Genomic DNA, 25,053 nt, shown 5'->3' with positions numbered 1-25,053 from the left:
TGAGACCAAGCAATGGCTTAATCCCTTTGCAAATTCTCTAAGTATAAACAGAAGAAATCTACATCCCTATGGTTGTCATGTTTTAGCAGTAACAGTTGTTTTGCAGGGCTTTTTACTTACTTAACAGTGTGTTTTTACCTTAGAGAAGGTAATTATAGATAGAATCTCACCTTCTAAATTGGCTTTAAGACCAGAAGGATCTTCAAAATTGCACAGTTTCAGGGATGCTCCTTCTGCATTAGAACAGAGCATCTTGACTCCCTGGAGATTTGCACACTGGCAAAGGAAAAGAGAAATGTCCATGTATTAAGGTTCAGAATTTTGTTTGGAATAGAAAAAATTGGCTCAAACAGTAAAAGAAAAAAAAAGGAGGGAAAAAAAAAGCTCAGTTTGATACACTTACAATCAATTAGTTTCTGTTTACAATAAAGACTTTTCCAATTGAACCCAATAAAAACTGAGAAATGCTTTTAAAAAATAGTTGTTTTAAAGAAACAAAAGGCAAATAAACAACAGCATTTCTGCTTTACATGTAACTTAAGAGTTTAGATAAAGAAGCTGAGGAGTCTGGACCATGACATCCCTATTTCTGTTTTTATAAACAGCCCAGGCCATGACAATGTGACAGTTGAAATGTCTGGGTGAAGAAACTTGTTAGGGGTATGGATTTTCTCCTTCCTTATTATTGTAGGAATCAATCAATGAAATTCTTGATGCTCAATAATGCTACCACTACCTTCTTTTCAAAGGCCAGACTGCTAAGGCCAGTAATGGAAGGCATCATCTAGCTACAAACACCACCAAGTTGTTTGTAGGCTCTTTCTGTACCAACCAGCAATGTTGTTGCTATACCACATTGTCAATCCTGAGTACCCAAGCCACAGTACAAGATGTAAAGAGGAAAAAGCCAGAAAATATATGTTAGAATTGTAAATTATGTTAGTTTGTCTCAGAGGATTCAATGCCATCAGATCTGAACTCTAACAACTACTATCAGGCAGGAAGCTATCTGTAAAGGTGTTTTAAAAACTGTAAGGCACTACATAAATGATAACTGTAGTTATTATAAATTAGATCAGTGAAGAACTCTAAAATCCAAAGGCTGATCAAGTTATGTGATAGCTATACCTAACAAGAAAAATCCTTGTTTCGTAAGTGTAATTTCATTCACCCTACAGTCAATTCTAGTGAAAGGGAGATAAGCTATAGGCCATTTCAAATCACAGATAACTGACGAACACATGTGCGTTTCCATCTGTGCCTGCGCTTTAATACCAGGTAGTACAGAAGCTCAGACTGACAGGTAGGACGATGAGGACCTGGAAGGACCAACATAACTCAAAGACGACTGGATTTTATGTGCTTGAAAATATAACAGGACAGGAAGCCGACAACTTGAAAATAAATGTCTCTGGTTCCCTATGTTATACTCCCAGGTAAAACAGACTGTAAGTATTATGAAAAGTTTCCAAGGTAATTATATAAGTACTGCTCTATACTCAAGGCTATGCTGTGGAATCTCAAAAAGAAACAAATGTATAAGAAATTCAAGTTAAGTTTTCTGTCTTCAACCATAGAAAGCATTTCACCCACTATTTATCTAATGGTAAAGCAGGTCACCAACACTGAGACCTCAGAATTCAGCTCCAAAGTAAACCAGCATTGCAACTGTAAGAACTGGGCTATTTACTATATCAAGGGGCAATGGGTTTTGATGAAAGCAGTTAGGTTATTACTGTTTATTTAAAGTACGATAATGATATTGACTGTTTTTAAAAATGACCCTTATCTTTAAGAGATAAATAAAATAAATACAAGTGAAATTATGAGTTGCTGTAAAATAATCTTTGGAGAGGTACAGACAACACACGATTGTTTAAACACTGATATTGCTGAAGCTGAGGAATGGAGATATAAGGGGGATTCATTATACTAGCTCATTGTTGTTTATGTTTGACATTTTCCAAAGGAAAAAGTCATTTAAAAAAGACATAAGGAAAAGAAAATACACGACTTAGAGTCTAGTTCTAACACTGTTGGCAAACTAGGCTTTGGGGCTTGGGCAAGTCTCCAGGTTTCAGTTTCTTAGTCTGTAACATGGGGTCACACTCGACCATCAAGGTCCCTTCCAGCTCTTACCATACTATAAGTCTTGCACTGGGAATGTGCAATGGATTCATAACAGCTGGATTATTATACCAGCTTTTACAAAGCAGACTAAAGTCAATAATGGCAGTTGGAGCACATGGAGGAAACACTCTAAAGGATGCTGACAGAACAGAGGGTGCAGCTCAGACATGGACCACGTAACTGTGATAACAGCTGAGGTCATCTTGGTCGACAGCAGAATTGGAGGGTTCCTATGGAAAGGTTTCACAGCCCATGAGGGAGGGATAAATTAGGAGAGAAGTTCAACAAGAGGGGTGGAACCATTAGGTGCATCTTGTGCTTAGAACACATCATATTTTGTGGACACTGCAATATGTACGGCCATTCATCAGCAGTCATCTTCAAGTGCCAAAGACAATTAGCGATTAGTTTTGACTTTCACGGCCCACACACTCTGGGCAACAACTCCTCAACATGAGCCATTTTTTATCAATAATTAAATTTGCAATTCTATAGGACTTCAGTATGTATCAGATAAAATTACATAGGCCATTGAGAGACCACTAAAAGGACCTTGAGCTCACCTCCTCTCATAAGCACACCAAAATCACAACTGCTGAACAACCAGTGATAAAAAAAGACTGAAACCTACCCCAAAAAAGATACTCTAAATCCAAAGACATAAGGAAGAAACTATGAGATGGTAGGAGTGGTGCACTCACAATATAATCAAATCCCATACCAACCAGGTGGGCAATGCACAAACTGGAGAACAGTTATATCACAGAAGTTCTCCCACAGGAGTGGCAGCTCTAAGCCCCATGCCAGGCTCCCCAGCTTAAAGGTCTGGCACCAGGAAGAGGAGCCCCCTGAGCATTTGGCTTTGAAGGCCAGCTTCCTGAGGAGCTCCACAGGACTGGGGGAAACAGAGACTCCACTCTTGAAGAGCACACACAAGATCTTGCATGCACTGGGACCCAGGGCAAAAGCAATGATTCCATAGGAGCCTGGGCCAGACCTAGCTGCTGGTCTTGGAGGGTCTCCTGGGGAGGTGGTGTGGGGGGCGACAGCTGTGGCTCTCTCTGGGGTCATAAAAGCTGGTGGTGGACATAGCAGGGATCTACGTGAACTCTGGCTGGAGGCAGACATTTTGGGTCCCTGGCACCAAGACCTAGCCCCAACCAACAGCCTGTAGGCTCCAGTGCTGGGATGCCTCAGGCCAACCAACTAACAGCATGGAAACACAGCGCCACCTATCAGCAGACAGGCTGCCTAAAGACTTCCTAAGCCTACAGACACAGCCCTGCCTACCAGAGGGCCAAGAGCCAGCTCCACCCACCAGTGGGCAGGCACCAGCCCTTTCCGCTAGGTAGCCTGCACAAGCTTCTAGACAAAGCCTCACACAGCAGGGGGCAGACACTAGAAGCAAGAAAACTATGATCCTGCAGCACTGAGTATGCAAACATAGGTCAGAAAGTACCCTAGGACCAGGCTGGCCCTTGGGTGATGAGAGAGGAGTGTACTGCTGGGACACATAGACAACCCCTACTGAGGGCCACTTCTCCAAGGTCAAGAAACATAAGCCACTGCATACATAAAAATAAAACAGTAACTTAAACAAAATGAGATGGCAAAGGAATAAGTTCTGGAAGAAGGAACAAGATAAGACCCCAGAAGCAGAACAAATAAGTGCAGTGGAGATAGGCCACCTACCTGAGAAAGAGTTAAGAGTAATGATTGTACAGATGACCCAAGAACTCGGGGAAAAAATGGATGCACAGAGCGAGAAGCTGCAAGAAGGTTTTTAGCAAAGAGTTAGAAAATATAAAGAATAACAAACAGAGCTGAAGAATACAACAGCAAATGAAAAATACACTAGAAGCAATCAGTAGCAGAATAAATGAGGCAGAAGAACAAAGCAGTGAGCTGGAAGACAGAGTGGTGAAAACCACTGCCATGGAACAGAATAAAGAAAAAATAATGAAATGAGAGTTTAAGAGCCCTCTGGGACAAATGTCAAACATACCAACATTCACATTAAAGGGGTCCCAGAAGGAGACGAGGGAGAGAAAGAACCTGAGAAAATATTTGAAGAGATAATAGCTAAAAATGTCCCTGACGTGGGAAAGGAAATAGTCACCAAAGTCCAGGAAGCACAGAGAGTGCCATGCAGGGTTAACCCAAGGAGGAACACACTCAGACACATAATAATCAAATTGATAAAATTAAAGACAGAGAAAATATTAAAAGCAACAAGGGAAAAGCAACAAATAACATACAAGGAAATCCCCTGAAGACTATCAGCTGATTTCTCAGCAGAAACTCTGCAGGCCAGAAAGTAGTAGCACAATATATCGATATATTTAAAGTGATGAAAGGGAAAAACCTCCAGCCAAGAACACTCTACCCAGCAAGGCTCTCGTTCAGATTCGACGGAGAAATCAAAAGCTTTACAGACAAGCAAAAATTAACAGAATTCAGCACCACCAAACCAGTTTTACAACAAATGCTAAAGGAACTTCTCCAAGTGGAAAAGAAAAGGTCACAGCTAGAAACAAGAAAATTATAAAATGGGAAAGTTCACTGGTAAAGGCAACTATAAAGGTAGGAAATCATCCACACACAAATATGATACCAAAACCAGTAATTGTGAGAGAAGGAGAGTACAAATGCAGGATATTTAAAATGCATTTGAAATTAAGAGATCAGCAACTTAAAACAATAATGTGTACATACAGACTGGTATATTAAAACATCATGGTAACTACAAACAAAAAAATCTGTAATATATACACAAAAAAGAAAAAGGAACCCAAACACAACACTAAAGATAGTCATCAAATCACAAGAGAACAAAAGAGGAAACAGAAAGAAGACCTACAAAAACAAATCCAAAACAATTAACAAAATGGCAATAAGAACATACACATGGATAATTACCTTAAATATAAATGGATTAAATGCTCCAACCAAAAGACATAGACTGACTGCATGTAAAAACAGGACCCATGTATATGCTGTCTACAAGAAACCGACTTCAGAGCTACAGACAAATACAGACTGAAAGTGAGGTGATGGAAAAAGGTATTCCATGCAAATAGAAATCAAAAGAAGGCTGGAGTAGCAACACTCATATCAGACAAAATTGACTTTAAAATAGAAGACTGTTACAAGAAACAAAGGACACTACATAATGAACAAGGGATTAATCCAAGAGGATACAACAATTGTAAATATGTATGCACCAAGTACAGGAGCTCTTCGACATATAAGGCAGATGTTAACAGACATAAAAGAAGAAATTGAGAGTAACACAATAATAGTTGGGGACTTTAGTACCCCACTTACATCAATGGACAGAAAATCCAGACAGAAAATCAATATGGAAACACAGGCCTTAAATGAAACAGACCAGATGGACTTGATATTTATAGAGCATTCCATCCGAAAGCAGCAGAATACACATTCTTTTCAAGTGCACATGGAACATTCTCCAGGATTGATCACATGCTGGGCCACAAAGCAAGTCTTGGTAAATTTAAGAAAACTCAAATTGTATCAAGCACCTTTTCCAACCACAACACTATGAGATTAGAAATCAACTACAAGAAAAAACCTGCAAAAAACACAAAAATGTGGAGGCTAAACAATATGCTACTAAACAACCAACGGATCACTATAGAAATCAAAGAGGAAACCAAAAAATACCCAGATGGGACTTCCCTGGTGGTCCAGTGGTTAAGAATCTGCCTTCCAATGCAGGGGACGTGGGTTCAATCCCTGGTCGGTGAACTAAGATCCCACATGCCACGGGAGAGCTAAGCCCGTGAGTCCCAACTACTGAGACTGCGCACTCTGGAGCCTGTGCGCCACATCTAGAGAGAAGCCCACCTGCTGCAATGAAGAGCCCATGCACTGCAACAAAAGATCCCGCATGCTGCAACTGAGACTTAACATAGCCAGTTAAATATATTAAAAAACAGATAAACAAACAAAACAAAAAATACCTAGAGACAAATGAAGATGAAAACACAATGATCCAAAACCTACAGGATGCAGCAAAAGCAATTCTAAGAGGGAAGTTTATACTGATAAAAGCTTACCTCAGGAAACAAGAAAAATCTCAAATAAACTATCTAAACTTACACCTAAAGCAACAAGAGGAAGAAGAACAAAATCCAAAGTTAATAGAAAGAAGTCATAAAGATCAGAGCAGAAATAAATGAAATTGAGACTAAGAAAACAATAGCAAAGATCAATGAAACTAAAAGCTGGTTCTCTGAGAAGATAAAGAAAACTAAAGAGAAGGGCCCAAATCAATAAAATTAGAACTGAAAAAGGAGAAGTAACAACTGACACTGCAGAAATACAAAGGAGCATTAGAGATTACTACAAGCAACTATATGCCAATAAAATGGGCAACCTAGAACAAATTCTTAGAAAGGTACAATCTCGCAAAACTGAACCAGGAAGAAATAGAAAATATGAACAGACCAACTACAAGTACTGAAATTGAATCTGTGATTTAAAAAACTCCCAACAAACAAAAGTCCAGGACCACAAGACTCCACAGGTGAATGCTCTCAAACATTTAGAGAATAGTTAACATCTACACTTCTGAAACTATTTCAAAAAGTTGCACAGGAAGAAGCACTTCCAAACTCACTCTATAAGGCCACCATCACCCTGACACCATAATCAGACAAAGATACCACAAAAAAAGAAAATTACAGGAGATTATCAGGCAAAAATCCTCAACAAAATAGTAGCAACCCGGAAGCCAACAAAACATTAAAAGGATCATACATGATAATCAAGTGGGATTTATCCCAGGGATGCAAGGATTTTTCAATATCTGCAAACCAATCAGTGTGATACATCCCAGTAAAAAACTGAAGACTAAAAACCATATTATCATCTCAATAGATGCAGAAAAAGCTTTTCATAAAATTCAACATCCAGATTGGTTCAAGATGGCAGAGTAGAGGGCTTCCCCGGTGGCGCAGTGGTTGAGAGTCCGCCTGCTGATGCAGGGGACACGGATTCGTGCCTCAGTCTGGGCCGCAGAGCGGCTGGGCCCGTGAGCCGTGGCCACTGAGCCTGCGCGTCCGGAGCCTGTGCTCCACAATGGGAGAGGTCACAACAGTGAGAGGCCCGCGTACCGCAAAAAAAAAAAAAAAAAAAAAAAAAGATGGCGGAGTACAAGGACATGCTGTCACTCCCTCTTGCAAGAACACCAGAATCACAACTAACTGCTGAACAATCATCGACAGGAAAAAACTGGAACTCATCAAAAAAGATACCCCACACCCAAAGACAAAGGAGAAGCCACAATGAGATGGTAGGAGGGGCGCTATCACAATAAAATCAAATCCCATAACTGCTGGGTGGGTGACCCACAAACTGGAGAACTCTTAGACCACAGAAGTCCACCCACTGGAGTGAAGGTTCTGAGCCCCACGTCAGGCTTCCGAACCTGGGGTCCGGCAGCGGGAGGAGGAATTCCTAGAAAATCAGACTTTGAAGACTAGCGGGATTTGATTGCAGGATGTTGACAGGACTGGGGTAAACAGAGACTCCACTCTTGGAGGGCACACACAAAGTAGTGTGTGCATTGGGACCCAGGGGAAGGAGCAGTGACCCCATAGAGACTGAAACAGAACTACTTGCTAGTGTTGGGGGGTCTCCTGCAGAGGCAGGGGTTGGCTCTGTCTCACTGTGAGGACAAGGACACTGGAAGCAGAAGTTCTGGGAAGTATTCCTTGGCGTGAGCCCTCCCAGAGGCTGCCATTAGCCCCAACAAAGAGCCCTGTTGTTGTTTGGCCTGAGGCTCCAGTGTTGGGTGCCTCAGGCCAAACAACCAACAGGGAGGGAACCCAGCCCCACCATCAGCAGACAAGTGGATTAAAGTTTTACTGAGTTCTGCCCACCAGAGCAACAAACAGCCAGCTCTATCCACCACCAGTCCCTCCCATCAGGAAACTTGCACAAGTCTCTTAGATAGCCTCATCCACCAGAGTGCAGGCAGCAGAAGCAAGAAGAACTAAAATATTTATACACCCAACATAAGAGCACCTCAATACATAAGGCAAATACTAATAGCCATAAAAGCGGAAATCGACAGTAACACTTACATAGTAGGGGACTTTAACACCCCACTTTCACCAATGCACAGATCATCCTAAATGAAAATAAATAAGGAAACACAAGCTTTAAATGATACATTAAACAAGATGGACTTAAATGATATTTATAGGACATTCCATCCAAAAACAACAGAATACACATTTTTCTCAAGTGCTCATGGAACATTCTCCAGGACAGATCATATCCTAGGTCACAAATCAAGCCTTGGTAAATTTAAGAAAATTGAAATTGTATCAAGTATCTTTTCCAACCAAAACGCTATGAGACTAGATATCAATTACAGGAAAAGATCTGTAAAAAATACAAACACATGGAGGCTAAACAATACACTACTTAATAACAAAGTGATCACTGAAGAAATCAAAGAGGAAATAAAAACATACCTAGAAACAAATGACAATGGAGACACGACGACCCAAAACCTATGGGATGCAGCAAAAGCAGTTCTAAGAGGAAAGTTTATAGCAATACAATACTACCTTAAGAAACAGGAAACATCTTGAATAAACAACTTAAACTTGCACCTAAAGCAATTAGAGAAAGAAGAACAAAAAACCCCCAAAGTTAGCAGAAGGAAAGAAATCATAAAGATCAGATCAGAAATAAATGAAAAAGAAATGAAGGAAACGATAGCAAAGATCAATAAAACTAAAAGCTGGGTCTTTGAGAAGATAAACAAAATTGATAAACCATTAGCCAGACTCATCAAGAAAAAAAGGGAGAAGACTCAAATCAGCAGAATTAGAAATGAAAAATCAGAAGTAACAACTGACACTGCAGAAATACAAAAGATCATGAGAGATTACTACAAGCAACTCTATGCCAATAAAATGGACAACCTGGAGGAAATGGACAAATTCTTATACATGCACAACCTGCCAAGACTGAATCAGGAAGAAAAGGAAAATACGAACAGACCAATCACAAGCACTGAAATTGAAACTGTGATTAAAAAACTTCCAACAAACAAAAGCCCACGACCAGATGGCTTCACAGGCGAATTCAATCAAACATTTAGAGAAGAGCTAACACCTATCCTTCTCAAACTATTCCAAAATATAGCAGAGGGAGGAACACTCCCAACTCATTCTACGAGGCCACCATCACCTTGATACCAAAACCAGACAAGGATGTCACAAAGAAAGAAAACTACAGGCCAATATCACGGATGAACATAGATGCAAAAATCCTCAACAAAATAGTACCAAACAGAATGCAACAGCACATTAAAAGGATCATACACCATGATCAAGTGGGGTTTATTGCAGGAATGCAAGGATGCTTCAATATATGCAAATCAATCAATGTGATAAGCCATATTAACAAACTGAAGGACAAAAACCATATGATCATCTCAATAGATGCAGAGAAAGCTTTCGACAAAATTCAACACCCATTTATGATTAAAAACCCTGCAGAAAGTAGGCATAGAGGGAACTTTCCTCAACATAATAAAGGCCATATATGGCAAACCCACAGCCAACATCGTCCTCAATGGTGAAAAACTGAAAGCATTTCCACTAAGATCAGGAACAAGACAAGGTTGCCCACTCTCACCACTCTTATTCCACATAGTTTTGGAAGTTTTAGCCACAGCAATCAGAGAAGAAAAGGAAATAAAAGGATTCCAAATCGGAAAAGAAGAAGTAAAGCTGTCACTGTTTGCAGATGACGTGATACTATATAGAGAGAATGCTAAAGATGCTACCAGAAAACTACTAGAGCTAATCAATGAATTTGGTAAAGTAGCAGGATACAAAATTAATGCACAGAAATCTCTGGCCTTCCTATATACACTAATGATGAAAAATCTGAAAGTGAAATCAAGAAAACACTCCCATTTACCACTGCAACAAAAAGAATAAAATATCTAGGAATAAACCTACTTAGGGAGACAAAAGACCTGTATGCAGAAAATTTTAAGACACTGATGAAAGAAATTAAAGATGATACAAATAGATGGAGAGATATACCACGTTCTTGGATTGGAAGAATCAACATTGTGAAAATGACTCTACTACCCAAAGCAATCTACAGATTCAATGCAATCCCTATCAAACTACCACTGGCATTTTTCACGAAACTAGAACAATAAATTTCACAATTTGTAATGGAAACACAGAAGACCCCGAATAGCCAAAGCAATCTTGAGAACGAAAAACGGAGCTGGAGGAATCAGGCTCCCTGACTTCAGACTATACTACAAAGCTACAGTAATCAAGACAGCATGGTACTGGCACAAAAACAGAAAGATAGATCAATGGAACAGGATAGAAAGCCCAGAGATAAACCCACGCACATATGGTCACCTTATCTTTGACAAAGGAGGCAGGAATGTACAGTGGAGAAAGGACAGCCTCTTCAATAAGTGGTGCTGGGAAAACTGGACAGGTACATGTAAAAGTATGAGATTAGATCACTCCCTAACACCATACACAAAAATAAGCTCAAAATGGAGTAAAGACCTAAATGTAAGGCCAGAAACTATCAAACTCTTAGAGGAAAACATAGGCAGAACACTCTATGACATAAATCACAGCAAGATCCTTTTTGACCCACCTCCTAGAGAAATGGAAATAAAAACAAAAAGGAACAAATGGGACCTAATGAAACTTCAAAGCTTTTGCACAGCAAAGAAAACCATAAACAAGACCAAAAGACAACCCTCAGAATGGGAGAAAATATTTGCAAACGAAGCAACTGACAAAGGATTAATCTCCAAAATTTATAAGCAGCTCATGCAGCTCAATAACAAAAAACCAAACAACCCAATCCAAAAATGGGCAGAAGACCTAAACAGACATTTCTCCAAAGAAGATACACAGACTGCCAACAAACACATGAAAGAATGCTCAACATCATTAATCATTAGAGAAATGCAAATCAAAACTACAATGAGATATCATCTCACACCACTCAGAAAAGCCATCATCAAAAAATCTAGAAACAGGGCTTCCCTGGTGGTGCAGTGGTTGAGAGTCCGCCTGCCGATACAGGGGACACGGGTTTGTGCCCTGGTCCGGGAGGATCCCACATGCCGCGGAGCGGCTGGGCCCGTGAGCCATGGCCGCTGAGCCTGCACGTCCGGAGCCTGTGCTCTGCGGCGGGAGGGGCCGCAACGGTGAGAGGCCCGCGTACCGCAAAAAAAAAAAAAAAAAAAATCTAGAAACAGTAAATGCTGGAGAGGGTGTGGAGCAAAGGGAACCCTCCTGCACTGCTGGTGGGAATGTAAATTGATACAGCCACTGTGGAGAACAGTATGGAGGTTCCTTAAAAAACTACAAATAGAACTACCATATGATCCAGCAATCCCACTACTGGGCATTATACCCTGAGAAAACCATGATTCAAAAAGAGTCATGTACCAAAATGTTCTTTGCAGCTCTATTTACAATAGCCCGGAGATGGAAACAACCTAAGTGTCCATCATCGGATGAATGGATAAAGAAGATGTGGCACATATATACAATGGAATATTACTCAGCCATAAAAAGAAGCGAAACTGAGCTATTTGTAATGAGGTGGGTAGACCTAGAGTCTGTCATACGGAGTGAAGTAAGTCAGAAGGAGAAAGACAAATACCGTATGCTAACACATATACATGGAATTTAAGAAAAAAAAAATGTCATGAAGAACCTAGGGGTAAGACAGGAATAAAGACACAGACCTACTAGAGAACGGACTTGAGGATATGGGGAGGGGGAAGGGTAAGCTGTGACAAAGCGAGAGAGAGGCATGGACATATATACACTACCAAACGTAAGGTAGATAGCTAGTGGGAAGCAGCCGCATAGCACAGGGATATCAGTTTCGTGCTCTGTGACCGCCTGGAGGGGTGGGATAGGGAGGGTTGGAGGGAGGAAGATGCAAGAGGGAAGAGATATGGGGACATATGTATATGTATAACTGATTCACTTTGTTATTAAGCAGAAACTAACACACCATTGTAAAGCAATTATACTCCAATAAAGATGTTAAAAAAAAAAAGAAGAACTACAAGTCTGTGGAACAAAAACCACATTCATAGCAAGACAGACAAGATGAAAAGGCAGAGGGCTATGTACCAGATGAAGGAACAAGATAAAACCCCAGAAAAACCACTAAATGAAGTGGAGATAGCATTCAGAATAATGGTAGTGAAGATGATCCACGACCTCAGAAAAATAATGGAGGCAAAGATCGAGAAGATGAAAGAAATGTTTAACAAAGACTTAGAAGAATTAAAGAACAAACAAACAGAGATGAACAATACAATAATGGAAATGAAAAATACAGTAGGAAGAATCAATAGCAGAATAACTGAGGCAGAAGAACGGATAAGCAACCTGGAAGACAGAATGATGGAGTTCACTGTTGCAGAACAGAATAAAGAAAAAGAATGAAAAGAAATGAAGACAGCCTAAGAGACCTCTGGGACAACATTAAATGCAACAAAATTTGCATTATACGGGTACCAGAAGGAGAAGAGAGAGAGAAAGTACCATAGAAAACACTTGAAGTGATTATAGTTGAAAACTTCCCTAACATGAGAAAGGAAATAGCCACCCAAGTCCAGGAAGCACAGAGAGTCCCATACAGGCTAAACCCAAGGAGAAACACACTGAGACACATAGTAATCAAACTGGGAAAAATTAAAGACAAAGTAAAATCATTGAAAGCAGCAAGGGAAAAATGACAAATAACATACAAGGGAACTCCCGTAAGGTTAACAGCTGATTTCTCAGCAGAAACTCTACAAGCCAGAAGGGAGTGGCATGATATACTTAAAGTGATGAAAGGGAAGAACCTACAACCAAGATTACTCTACCCAGCAAGGATCTCATTCAGATTCGATGGAGAAATCAAAAGCTTTACAGACAAGCAAAAGCTAAGAGAATTCAGCACCAGCAAACCAGCTCTACAACAAATGCTAAAGGAACTTCTCTAAGTGGGAAACACAAGAGAAAAAAAGGACCTACAAAAACAAACCCAAAACGATTAACAAAATGGTAACAGAAACATACATATAATTACTTGAAACGTGAAAGGATTAAATGCTCCAACCAAAAGACACAGGCTTGCTGAATGGATACAAAAACAAGACCCATCTATATGCTGTCTACAAGAGACCCACTTCAGACCCAGGGAGACATACAGACTGAAAGTGAGGGGATGGAAAAAGATATTCCATATAAATGGAAATGGAAAGAAAGCTGGAGTATCAATACTCATATCAGATAAAAATAGACTTTAAAATAAAGAATGTTACAAGAGACAAGGAAGGACACTACATAATGATCAAGGGATCATTCCAAGAAGATATAACAATTATAAATATATATGCACCCAACATAGGAACACGTCAATACATAAGGCAACTGCTAACAGCTATAAAAGAGGAAATCGATACTGACACAATAATAGTGGGGGACTTTTAACACCTCACTTACACCAATGGACAGATCATCCAAACAGAAAATTAATAAGGAAACACAAGCTTTAAATGACACAATAGAGCAGACAGATTTAATTGATGTTCATAGGACATTCCATCCAAAAACAGCAGATTACACTTCCTTCTCAAGTGTGCACAGGACATTCTCCAGGACAGATCATATCTTAGGTCACAAATCAAGCCTCAGTAAATTTAAGAAAATTGAAATCATATCTAGCATCTTTTCTGACCACAACGCTATGAGATTAGAAATCAATTACAGACAAAAAAACATAAAAAACACAAACACATGGAGGCTAAACAATACGTTACTAAATAAACAAGCGATCACTGAAGAAATCAAAGAGGAAATAAAAAAATTTGTAGAGATGACAATGAAAAGACGACGATCCAAAACCTATGGGATGCAGCAAAAGCATTTCTAAGAGGGAAGTTTATAGTTATACTAGCCTACCTCAAGAAAGAAGAAAAATCTCAAACAATCTAACGTTACACCTAAAGCAATTAGAGAAAGAAGAACAAGCAAAACCCAAAGTTAGCAGAAGGAAAAAAATCATAAAGATCAGAGCAGAAATAAATGAAACAGAAACAAAGAAAACAATAGCAAAGATCAATAAAACTAAAAGCTGGTTCTTTGAGAAGATAAACAAAATTGATAAACCATTAGCCAGACTCATCAAGAAAAAGAGGGAGAGGACTCAAATCAATAAAATTGGAAATGAAAAAGGAGAAGTTACAACAGACACCACAGATATACAAAGCATCCTAAGAGACAACCACAAGCAAATCTATGCCAATAAAATGGACAATCTGGAAGAAATGGACAAATTCTTAGAAAGGTATAACCTCCCAAGACTGAACCAGGAAGAAATAGAAAATATGAACAGACCAATCACAAGTAATGAAATTGAAACTGTGATTAAAAATCGTCCAACAAACAAAAGTCCAGGACCAGAATGCTTCACAGGTGAATTCTGTCAAACATTTAGAGAAGAGCTAACACCCATGCTTCTCAAACTCTTCCAAAGAACTGCAGAGGAAGGAAAACTCCCAAACTCATTCTACAAGGCCACCATCACCCTGATACCAAAACCAGACAAAGATAGTAAAAAAAAAGAAAATTACAGACCAATATCACTGATGAATATAGATCCAAAAATCCTCAACAAAATACTAGCAAACAGAATCCAACAACACATCCAACATTAAAAGGATCATACACCATGATCAAGTGGGATTTATCCCAGGGATGCAAGGATTCTTCAATATACGCAAATCAATCAATGTGATACACCATATTAACAAATTGAAGAATAAAATTCATATGATCATGTCAATAGATGCAGTAAAACCTTTAGACAAAATCAACACCCATTTATGATAAAAACTCTCCAGAGAGTGGGCATAGAGGGAACCTACCTCAACATAATAAAGGCCATATATGACAAACCCACAGCAAACATCATTCTCAATGGTGAAAAACTGAAAGTGTTTCCTCTAAGATCAGGAACAAGATAAGGATGTCCAGTCTCACCACTCTTATTCAACATAGTTTTGGAAGTCGTAGCCATGGCAATCAGAGAAGAAAAGTAAATAAAAGGAATACAAATTGGAAAAGAAGGACTGTCACTGTTGGCAGATGACATGATACGATACATAAAGAATCCTAAATATGCCACCAGAAAACTACTAGAGCTAATCAATGAATTTGGTAAATTTGCAGGATACAAAACTAATGCACAGAAATCTCTTGCATTCCTGTACACTCATGATGAAAAATCTGAAAGATAAATTAAGGAAACACTCCCATTTACCACTGCAACAAAAAGAGTAAAATACCTAGGAATAAACCTACTTAGGGAGACAAAAGACCTGTATGCAGAAAACTATAAGACACTGATGAAAGAAATTAAAGATATACAAACAAATGGAGAGATATACCATGTTCTTGGATTGGAAGAATCAATACTGTCAAAATGACTATACTACCCAAAGGAACCTACAGATTGAATGCAATCCCTATCAAATTACCAATGGCATTTTTTACAGAACTAAAACAAAAAATCTTAAAATTTGTGTGGAGACACCAATGACCCCGAATAGCCAAAGCAGTCTTGAGGGAAAAAAATGGAGGTGGAGGAATCAGACTACCTGACTTCAGACTATATTACAAAGCTACAGTAATGAAGACAATATGGTACTGGCACAAAAATAGAGACATAGATCAATGGAACAAGATAGAAAGCCCAGAGATAAACCCACACACCTATGGTCAACTAATCTATGACAAAGGAAGCAAGGATATACAATGGCAAAAAGACAGTCTCTTCAATAAGTGGTGCTGTGAAAACTGGACAGCTACATGTAAAAGAATGAAATTAGAACACTCCCTAACACCATACAGAAAAATAAACTCAAAATGGATTAGAGACCTAAATGTAAGACTGGACTGTATAAAACTCTTAGAGGAAAACAGGAATAACACTCTTTGACATAAATCACAGCAAGATCGTTTTTGATGCACCTCCTAGAGTAATGGTAATAAAAACAAAAAGAAACAATTGGGACCTAATGAAACTTAAAACCTTTTGCACAGCAAAGGAAACCATAAAGTAGATGAAAAGACAACCCTCACAATGGGAGAAAATATTTGCAAACGGATCAAAGGACAAAGGATTAATCTCCAAAATATATAAGCAGCTCATGCAGCTCAATATTAAAGAAATAAACAACCCAATCCAAAAATGGGCAGAAGACCTAAATAGACATTTCTCCAAAGAAGACGTACAGATGTCCAAGAAGCACATGAAAAGCTGCCCAACATCACTATTAGAGAAATACAAATCAAAACTTCAATGAGGTATCACTTCACACCAGTTAGAATGGGCATCATCAGAAAGTCTACAAACAACAAATTCTGGAGATGGAGTGGAGAAAAGGGAACCCTCTTGCACTGTTGGTGGGAATTTAAATTGATACAGCCACTATGGAGAACAGTATGGAAGTTCCTTAAAAAACTAAAAATAGAATTACCATATGACCCAGCAATTCCACTACTGGGTGTATACCCAGAGAAAACCATAATTCAAAAAGACACATGCACCCCAATGTTCATTGCAGCACTATTTACAATAGCCAGGTCATGGAAGCAACCTAAATGCCCATCGACAGACAAATGGATAAAGAAGATTTGGTACATATATACAATGGAATATTACTCAGCCATAAAAAGGAATGAAACTGGGTCATTTGTAGAGATGTAGATGGATCTAGAGACTGTCATACAGAGTGAAGTCAGAAAGAGAAAAACAAATATCATAGATTAACGCATATATGTGGAACCTAGAAAAATGGTACAGATGAACCAGTTTGCAGGATAGAAATTGAGACACAGATGTAGAGAACAAATGTATGGACACCAACGGGGGAGAGCGGTGGGGTGGTGGTGGTGATGGTATGATGAATTGGGAGATTGGGATTGACATGTATACACTGATGTGTATAAAATAGATGAGTAATAAGAACCTGCTCTATAAAAAAATACATTAAATTAAATCCAAAAATAAAAACTTAAATTACATGCTTGCACTGAATTCACCTCACAAATATGCTGAGGAAAAGAAGCCAGACACACAAAAAGTATTTACTAAATGATTCCATTTATTAAATTTCAAAGATACATAGAACTCACCTATGGTGTTGTAAGAAGTCAGGATATTGGTTACCCTTGATTAGAAGGAGGACATGAGGGCTTCTGGGGTAATGGTCTGTTTCTTGATCTAGTGCTGACTTTATAAATGTGCTCACTTTATGAACATTTATTGACTTATACATTTATAATTTGTGTGTTTTTCTGTATTAATATTATGTTTCAATAAAGTCTGTGTTAAAAAGATTAAAAAAAAACCAACATCCATTTATGATAAAAACTCTCCAAAAAGTGGGCAGAGGGAACCCAGTTCAACATAATAAAGCCCATATGTGACAAACCCACAGCTAACATCATACTCAATGGTGAAAAGGTGAAAGCACTTCCTTTAAGATTAGGAACAGGACAACCACATCCATTCTCACCACTTTTATTCAAAATAGTTTTGACATCCTAGCCACAGGAATCAGAGAAGAAAAAGAAAAAAACAAAATCCAAATTGAAAAAGAAGAAGTAAAACTATCACTGCTTGCAGATGATATGATACTATACATAGAAAATCCTAAAGAAGCTACCAGAAAACTGCTCGAGCTCTTCAATGAATTTGGTTAAGTTGCAGGATAGAAAATTAATACACAGAAACCTGTTGCATTTCTACACACTAACAATGAAAGATCAGAAAGAAAAATTAAGGAAACAATCCCATTTACCATTGCATCAAAAAGAATAAAATACCTAGAAATAAATTTACCTAAGGAGGTAAAAGACCTGTACTCCCAAAACTATAAGATGCTAATGAAAGAAATCGAAGATGATACAAATGGAAAGATATACTGTGTTCTTGAATTGGAAGAATAAATATTGTCAAGATGACCAGACTACCCAAGGCAATCTACAGATTCAATGCAATCCCTATCAAATTACCAGTAATGCCATTTTTCATAGAACTAGAAAAAAAAAATTTTTAATTTGTATGGAAACACAAAAGACCCCGAATAGCCAAAGCAATCTTGAGAAAGAAAACTGGAGATGGAGGAATCAGGCTCCCTGACTTCAGACTATAATACAAAGCTATAGTAACCAAACCAGGATGGTACTGGCACAAAAACAGAACTATAGATCAGTGGAACAGTATAGAAAGCCCAGAAATAAATCTACACACCTATGGTCAATTAATCTATGAGAAAGGTGCAAGAATATACAGTGGAGAAGACAGCCTCTTTACCATGTGGTGCTGGGAAACTGGGAAAGCTAGATGTAACAGAATGATACTAGAACATTCTCTAACACCATACACAAAAATACACTCAAGACTTCCCTGGGTACCCAGTGGTTAAGACTCCATGCTTCCATTGCAGGGGGCATGGGTTTGATCGCTGGTCTGGGAACTAAGATCCGTCAGGCCACATGGTGTGGCCAAAAATAGAAACAACAAAAACAAAAACAAATAAACAAAAAACTCAAAATGGATTAAAGACCTAAATGTAGTACCGGATACTATAAAACCTAGCGGAAAACATAGGCAGAACACTCTGTGACATAAATTGCAGCAGTATCTTTTTAGATTTGTCTCCTAGAATAATGAAAATAAAAACAAAAATAAACAAATGGACTAATTAAACTTAAAAGCTTTTGCACAGCAAAGGAAGCCATAAACAAAACAAAAAGACAATCTACAGAATGGGAGAAAATTTGCAAATGATGCAACTGACAGGGATTAATCTCCAAAATATACAAACAGCTCTTGTGGCTCAATATCAAAAAAACAAACAATGCAATCAAAAAATGGGCAAAAGATCTAAACAGACATTTCTCCAAAGAAGACATACAGATGGCCAAAAAGCATATGAAAAGATGCTCAACACTGCTAATTATTAGAGAAATGCAAATCAAAACTACAATGAGGTATCACCTCACACTGGTCAGAATGGCTGTTATTGAAAAGTCTACAAATAATGTTGGAGAGGGGTTAGGAAAAGGAACCCTCCTACACTGTTGGTGGGAATGGAAATTGGTACAGCAACTATGGAGAACAGTATGGAGGCTCCTTAAAAAACTAAAAAGAGAGCTACCGTATCATCCAGCAATCCCACTCCTGGGCACGTATCCGGAGAAAACCATAATTTGAAAAGACACATGCACCCCAATGTTAACTGCAGCACTATTTACAACAGCCAAGACATGGAAGCAAACTAAATGTCCATGGACAGATTAATGGATAAAGAAGATGTGGTATATATATACACCATGGAATATTATTCAGTCATGAAAAAAGAATGAAATAATTCCATTTGCAGCAATATAGGTGGACCTAGAGATTATCATACTAAGTGAAGTAAGCCAGACAGAGAAAGATAAATATATGATATTGCTTATATGTGGAATGTAAAAAAACAGAAAGATACAAATGAACTTATTTCCAAACAGGAGGAGACTCACAGACATAGGAAAAAAATGTGTGGTTACCAAATGGGGGAAAAGGGGATGGGAAGAGGGATAAATTAGGAGGTTGGGATTAACATATACATATTACTATATGTAAAATAGATAACCAACGAGGACCTACTGTATAGCACAGGGAATTATACTCAGTATTTTGTAATAACCTATAAGGGAAGAGAATCTGAAAAAGACTGTATATATATGTATATATGTATACACACACACACACACACACACACACACACACACACACATATATGTAACTGAATCACTGTGCTGTACACCTGAAACTAACATGACATTGTAAATCAACTACACATCAATAAAAAAATTATACATATATATATAATATATACACATGTATATTATATATACATATTGGCCTTCACATCAATTATACAATGTGGGTAGAATAAGCATTCAAAGATAAGAAAATGATGGTTCAGGCTCACAGTAATGCTATAATTAAATGGAACTCAAAACCATTTGTATTCAATGATCCAATCTGTCTTATCTTTTTTTTTTTTTCATTCCTTAACAGAAACGAACAAAGCTGCCTCTCAGCATTTCACTATTTAAAAATTAGGTCCTTCAGATTTTTCCTTTGTACTGTTAGTGTTTTGCTTATTTTGCTATTTATTTGATCCTTCATCATAAGATGGAACAAGGAAATGTGTTGGCATATTCTGTTATTAGATCCAAGTTTCATGGAAAAATACACTGCAGCTAAGGAACAAAACCAACATTATAAAATTCAATAAACATTTATTCAGTGACTACTAAAGGCAAGGTACTATATTAGGTGTTATTAACTCAAAAGGCACACAGACATGGTCCTTGATATTAAGGAACTGAAAGTTCTTAGAAATTAGATTTCACGGCTGGTTTTACATATATCCTCTAACCTCAAATTAACACAGGTAACTGCTACACAAATACATGCATATACGTATGTACACACACATATATATACACATACATATATGTAAACACATATGAATAGAGGTAGAGAGCCACTGAGATGCTAACTTATACAGATTGCTGTATACCATGTTTATTTAAAAATAACTGCCACATATCCCCTGGAGCAATAACATTTTCCTATTCCAGAAATGAACCTGAATAGAAAAATGCAAAGATACATTCCAGCTTTCCCCTATTAATTCATTGAAAATAGAAGTCCTGATAAATAGAGTGTTGAGGAGATCAGGATCTAATTTCAAGATTTCATTTCTTATTAGTTGCTATACTTTTCAGACCTATGTTTAATAAAGGATACCAAAGTTGCAAAACCAACCCATTTCACTTTCAGAACCTTCAGTTTTATCATCAACTTAGTAAATTATCTGTTTGCAAGTAAAAGCTCCAGTAAGGGACAGATATAATTTCTGCTCTGAGTGTTCAATAGACTAAAAATTTAATTTTCTTTTGTAACCAAAAATGATTCTTACGTCAAGCACTGATCCAGAGAGGTCAGCTCGTTCAAGATTTGCACAGCAGAGATTAGCGTGGGCAAGATTGCAGCGGCTTAAATTGGCCATTTTGAAGTTAATGTATCGAAGGTCCAAACGAGAAAGATCAGCACCACTGAAGTTTAAACCCTAAAATTAAAAAACGCAAACTGTCACAATATTTAAACCATCTGTTGTATATTCAATTACAATAGCTAACCACCATGTGTTTTAGAAGTAATTGGCAGTTCTGTCATTTGGAGTTCATTACAAAACATGATCAAATGGAACTGAGATACATAAAATTAGTGTCCTTAACGGGTTCTTAAAGGAACTCAACTTACATATAACACTAGAATGCATCCTGGCAATGCCTCATTTATGTGCAGAAGTTTCTAAAGAGAGATCTCTGCTGGCCACATACCCGTTGATAAGTATTATTTTTTTATTAAACCTGATTGTACTTAAATTATTTTATTAATTCAAGATCGTTTTATTTTTTTAAAGTGAGTATTGTGGTTTTTAAAATCATTAGTGCTATAATACATAAAAGTAAAAGTATCTTCCACTGATTAACCATACATAACAACTGTACAATTTACTTTTTATTTTTATTGCTGCAATTCCTATCATTACTCAAAAACTGCTGCATGAGGCATAATTAGACAATAAAAAAGATTATTACATCTCTTTTTCTGTCTAACCATTTTGGGACTAAATCAATGCTATGACCCATAAGTAAAATATATCTTTCATGAAAAAAGAAAACAAGGCAAGAGAAAAATTCCCAGAAGAATTTAAAACTTTACTCACAGATTTGCCTACACGAATAACTCATGTAAAAGTCTGCTTTAATTACCTGGCAACGCAATTCTGATTTGGTTGGAGTGGCTAGCAGAAATCGCACAAATTCCTTTCGAGATATTGGTGAATGATCTTCTGGTGGTTGAGAATTCTTGAAAAGCATATTGACAGATCAGTGGAGCATTTTGGGAGATAGCTACAATACATGTAATACTTGGCTAATGTAAAAAGAGTCTTACCTTTATTGCCACTTCTAGGTGTTCAATCAATGAGTCAATACCAAAAAATCTTGCTTCTTCTAACACACCTATCATAATAAAAACAATTTGAATTTTATAGAATGCTATTCATTTTAATATTTATAGAATCATTTATAAAAAAAATCTATAAAGTTAAATTCTCACAACAGAAGTGAAATACAAGTAGGCTATCCATCAATATAGAAGAAAAATAACTAATGTTTAGAACATATATACGTATATATAGAATATTTAAAAATATTTGTAAACAAAGTTTTTCTAAATAGTTTACATACAGCAAAAGAAAGAAGACTCATGAATTAGAATGAAAGCTTTCCATATTACAAAATTATTTCTGAAAATTAAATAGGCCACAGACAAAAAAATCCTAACATCATACATTCCTAAAATAACTGACATAGTGATTTGTAAGCCCAATAATAAATGATTAGTTCACCTAATCTTAACATTTCATTGACTTTTAAAAAAATATTTATTTTTGGCTGCATTGGGTTTTTGTTGCTGCGTGCAGGCTTCCTCTAGTTGCGGCAAGCAGGGACTACTCTTCGTTGCAATGTGCTGGCTTCTCGTTGCAGTGGTGTCTCTTGTTGTGCAGCATGGGCTCTAAGCATGCTCAGCAGTTGTGGCACATGGGCTCAGTAGTTGTGGCTCGTGGGCTCTAGAGTACAGGCTCAGTAGTTGCGGCGTACAGACTTAGTTGCTCCGTGGCATGTGGGATCTTCCTGGACCAGGGCTCAAACCCGTGTCCCCTGCATTGGCAGGCAGATTCTTAACCACTGCTCCAACAGGGAAGGCCTTCATTGACTTATTATTTTTTAATATACTTAACACAGTCACAGTACCATGGTTTTTTTTAAGATAAATTTATTTAATTAATATATTTATTTTTGGCTGTGATGGATCTTTGTTGCTGCGTGCGGGCTTTCTCTAGTTGCTACGAGCGGGGGTTACTCTTTGTTGTGGTGCATGGGCTTCTCATTGCGGTGGCTTCTCTTGTGGAGCACAGGCTCTAGGCACGCGGGCTTCAGTAGTTGTGGTTTGCAGGCTGTAGAGTGCAGGCTCATAGTTGTGGTGCATGGGCTTCGATGCTCTGCGGCATGTGGGATCTTCCTGGACCAGGGCTCGAATCTGTGTCCCCTGAATTGGCAGGCGGATTCTTAACCACTGCGCCAGCAGGGAAGCCCCTTGAGTTTGTGAATGAAGCAGATCTGAATCGGTTTGTCAGAGATCTTTTAGTTACTGAATCAGAATATTACAGAAGTGTATAAATGTAAGAGAGCTTCAAAACCAAAGTCAGCAGTATAATTCAGAAACCTTTCTTATAGGAAAATCAATTTTAAATAAAGGATTTCCAGGGCGCTCACACAAGATGGCGGAATAGAAGGATGTGGAGCTCACCTCCTCCCACAAATACATCAAATATACATCTACATCTGGAACAATTCTCACAGAATACCCTCTGAATGCTGGCAGAATATCTCAAACACCCAAAATCGCATGAAAGATCTCATAACCAGGTAGTACAAGAATTAAAATAAAAAGGCATTGGGACGGAACTTGCATATCTGGGAGGGAGTTGTGAAAGAGAAAAGTTTCCTGCAACCTGGAAAGCCTCTTCACAGGTGCGGAGATCAGCCAGGGCAGAAATGGAGCTTTAGAGGCTCAAAGCAAAACGCAGCAGACAGTTTATGGCAGGCAGATCAGAGAGAGACCTGCACAGATGGTCCGGGTCACTGCCCTGTGCTCCCCAGCCTGAGAAGTGCAACCGCTGCTGTGGGCGGGAGCTCAGTTCTGAAACTTGGGTTTCAGAGGACAGACCCAGGGAGAGGACCAGGGTTGGCTGCTCGGAGAAAGCCTGAAGGGGCTGGAGCATGGTATGGGCTGCAACCAGGGGTGCATGTAGAAGAAGCCCAGGCCCACCATAGAAGCAAAGCCCTTTTGTTAAGGAGCATGGAAGGGAGGGACAGGCCTGCAGCAGCCTCTTTCTCCACACACTTTCAGCTGACTCAGCGCTACCTGTAGGAGCTCTGGGAGCATGCCAGCGGGCTGCCCACATGCAGAGGCGGGGCTGAAATCTGGGCCCTCTGCCCACTGCGGCGCAGATCTACCCCACAGCCACTGGCTTTGTATACTCAGCGCCTGCAGGACATCCAAGTGGACAATGGGTGCTCCCGTGGCTGGGACCAGTCTGTCCTTAGCAGCTATGTGGTTTGTGGGTACACGCACGCAGAGGCTGGGCTGGAGTCTGCGCTGCTTCAATAGCTCCAACAGCAGCTTCAGGTGTGTGACTACTGTGGTCCTGCTACCTCACTTCAGTGGATCATTGCCAGCAGACCTATGCCGGTAACTTTGTGAACACAGCGCCTGAGGGACACCAGAGCTTACTGCCTGCATTCTCACGGTTGAGGTGAGACGGAGCGCAGTGCCAACAACAGTGTACTTTGTGAGCCCACACAATGGGTGACGGATGACAGCACAGAATGCACTCCCTGCTGGAGAGCTCTGGAGGAGGAATACTCAGGGGCTCCTCTCCCTGGGCATACTCCAATCCCAACTACCTCACACCACAGCTCAGAAATGGATCTGGGGGCTTCTACTGCAATAACTAGGGAGCAGACCCTGCCACTGAGAGGGCTGTGACAACCACAGAGCAAAGAGGAGGCCCCACTCAACATCCAGTGTAGTCTTTGGTCACCACAACGTCAGTCACACCCCCTATCAAGGGGATAATGGCCAGCACACACTGAGGAAAGAGGT

At 38.8% G+C, this 25,053-nt stretch overlaps 1 protein-coding gene across 2 annotated transcripts in view; it reads right to left on the bottom strand.

Moving 5' to 3' along the window:
• KCTD9 (potassium channel tetramerization domain containing 9) overlaps positions 1-25,053 on the bottom strand; it is a 53,244-nt gene that overhangs the window by 3,987 nt on the left and 24,204 nt on the right. For both annotated transcript variants that reach the window (XM_004270675.4, XM_033429783.2), the window contains 4 exons: positions 22,276-22,343; positions 22,092-22,187; positions 21,233-21,382; positions 171-276 (listed from right to left, as the gene is read on the bottom strand). In XM_004270675.4, coding sequence (XP_004270723.1) covers positions 171-276; positions 21,233-21,382; positions 22,092-22,187; positions 22,276-22,343 — 420 coding nt within the window. The remainder of the gene's footprint in view (positions 1-170; positions 277-21,232; positions 21,383-22,091; positions 22,188-22,275; positions 22,344-25,053) is intronic.

The sequence above is a fragment of the Orcinus orca genome, chromosome 6, assembly GCF_937001465.1.
Source record: "Orcinus orca chromosome 6, mOrcOrc1.1, whole genome shotgun sequence".
NCBI classification, from domain to species: domain Eukaryota; kingdom Metazoa; phylum Chordata; class Mammalia; order Artiodactyla; family Delphinidae; genus Orcinus; species Orcinus orca.
This window is presented reverse-complemented; position numbering and strand designations above follow the sequence as displayed.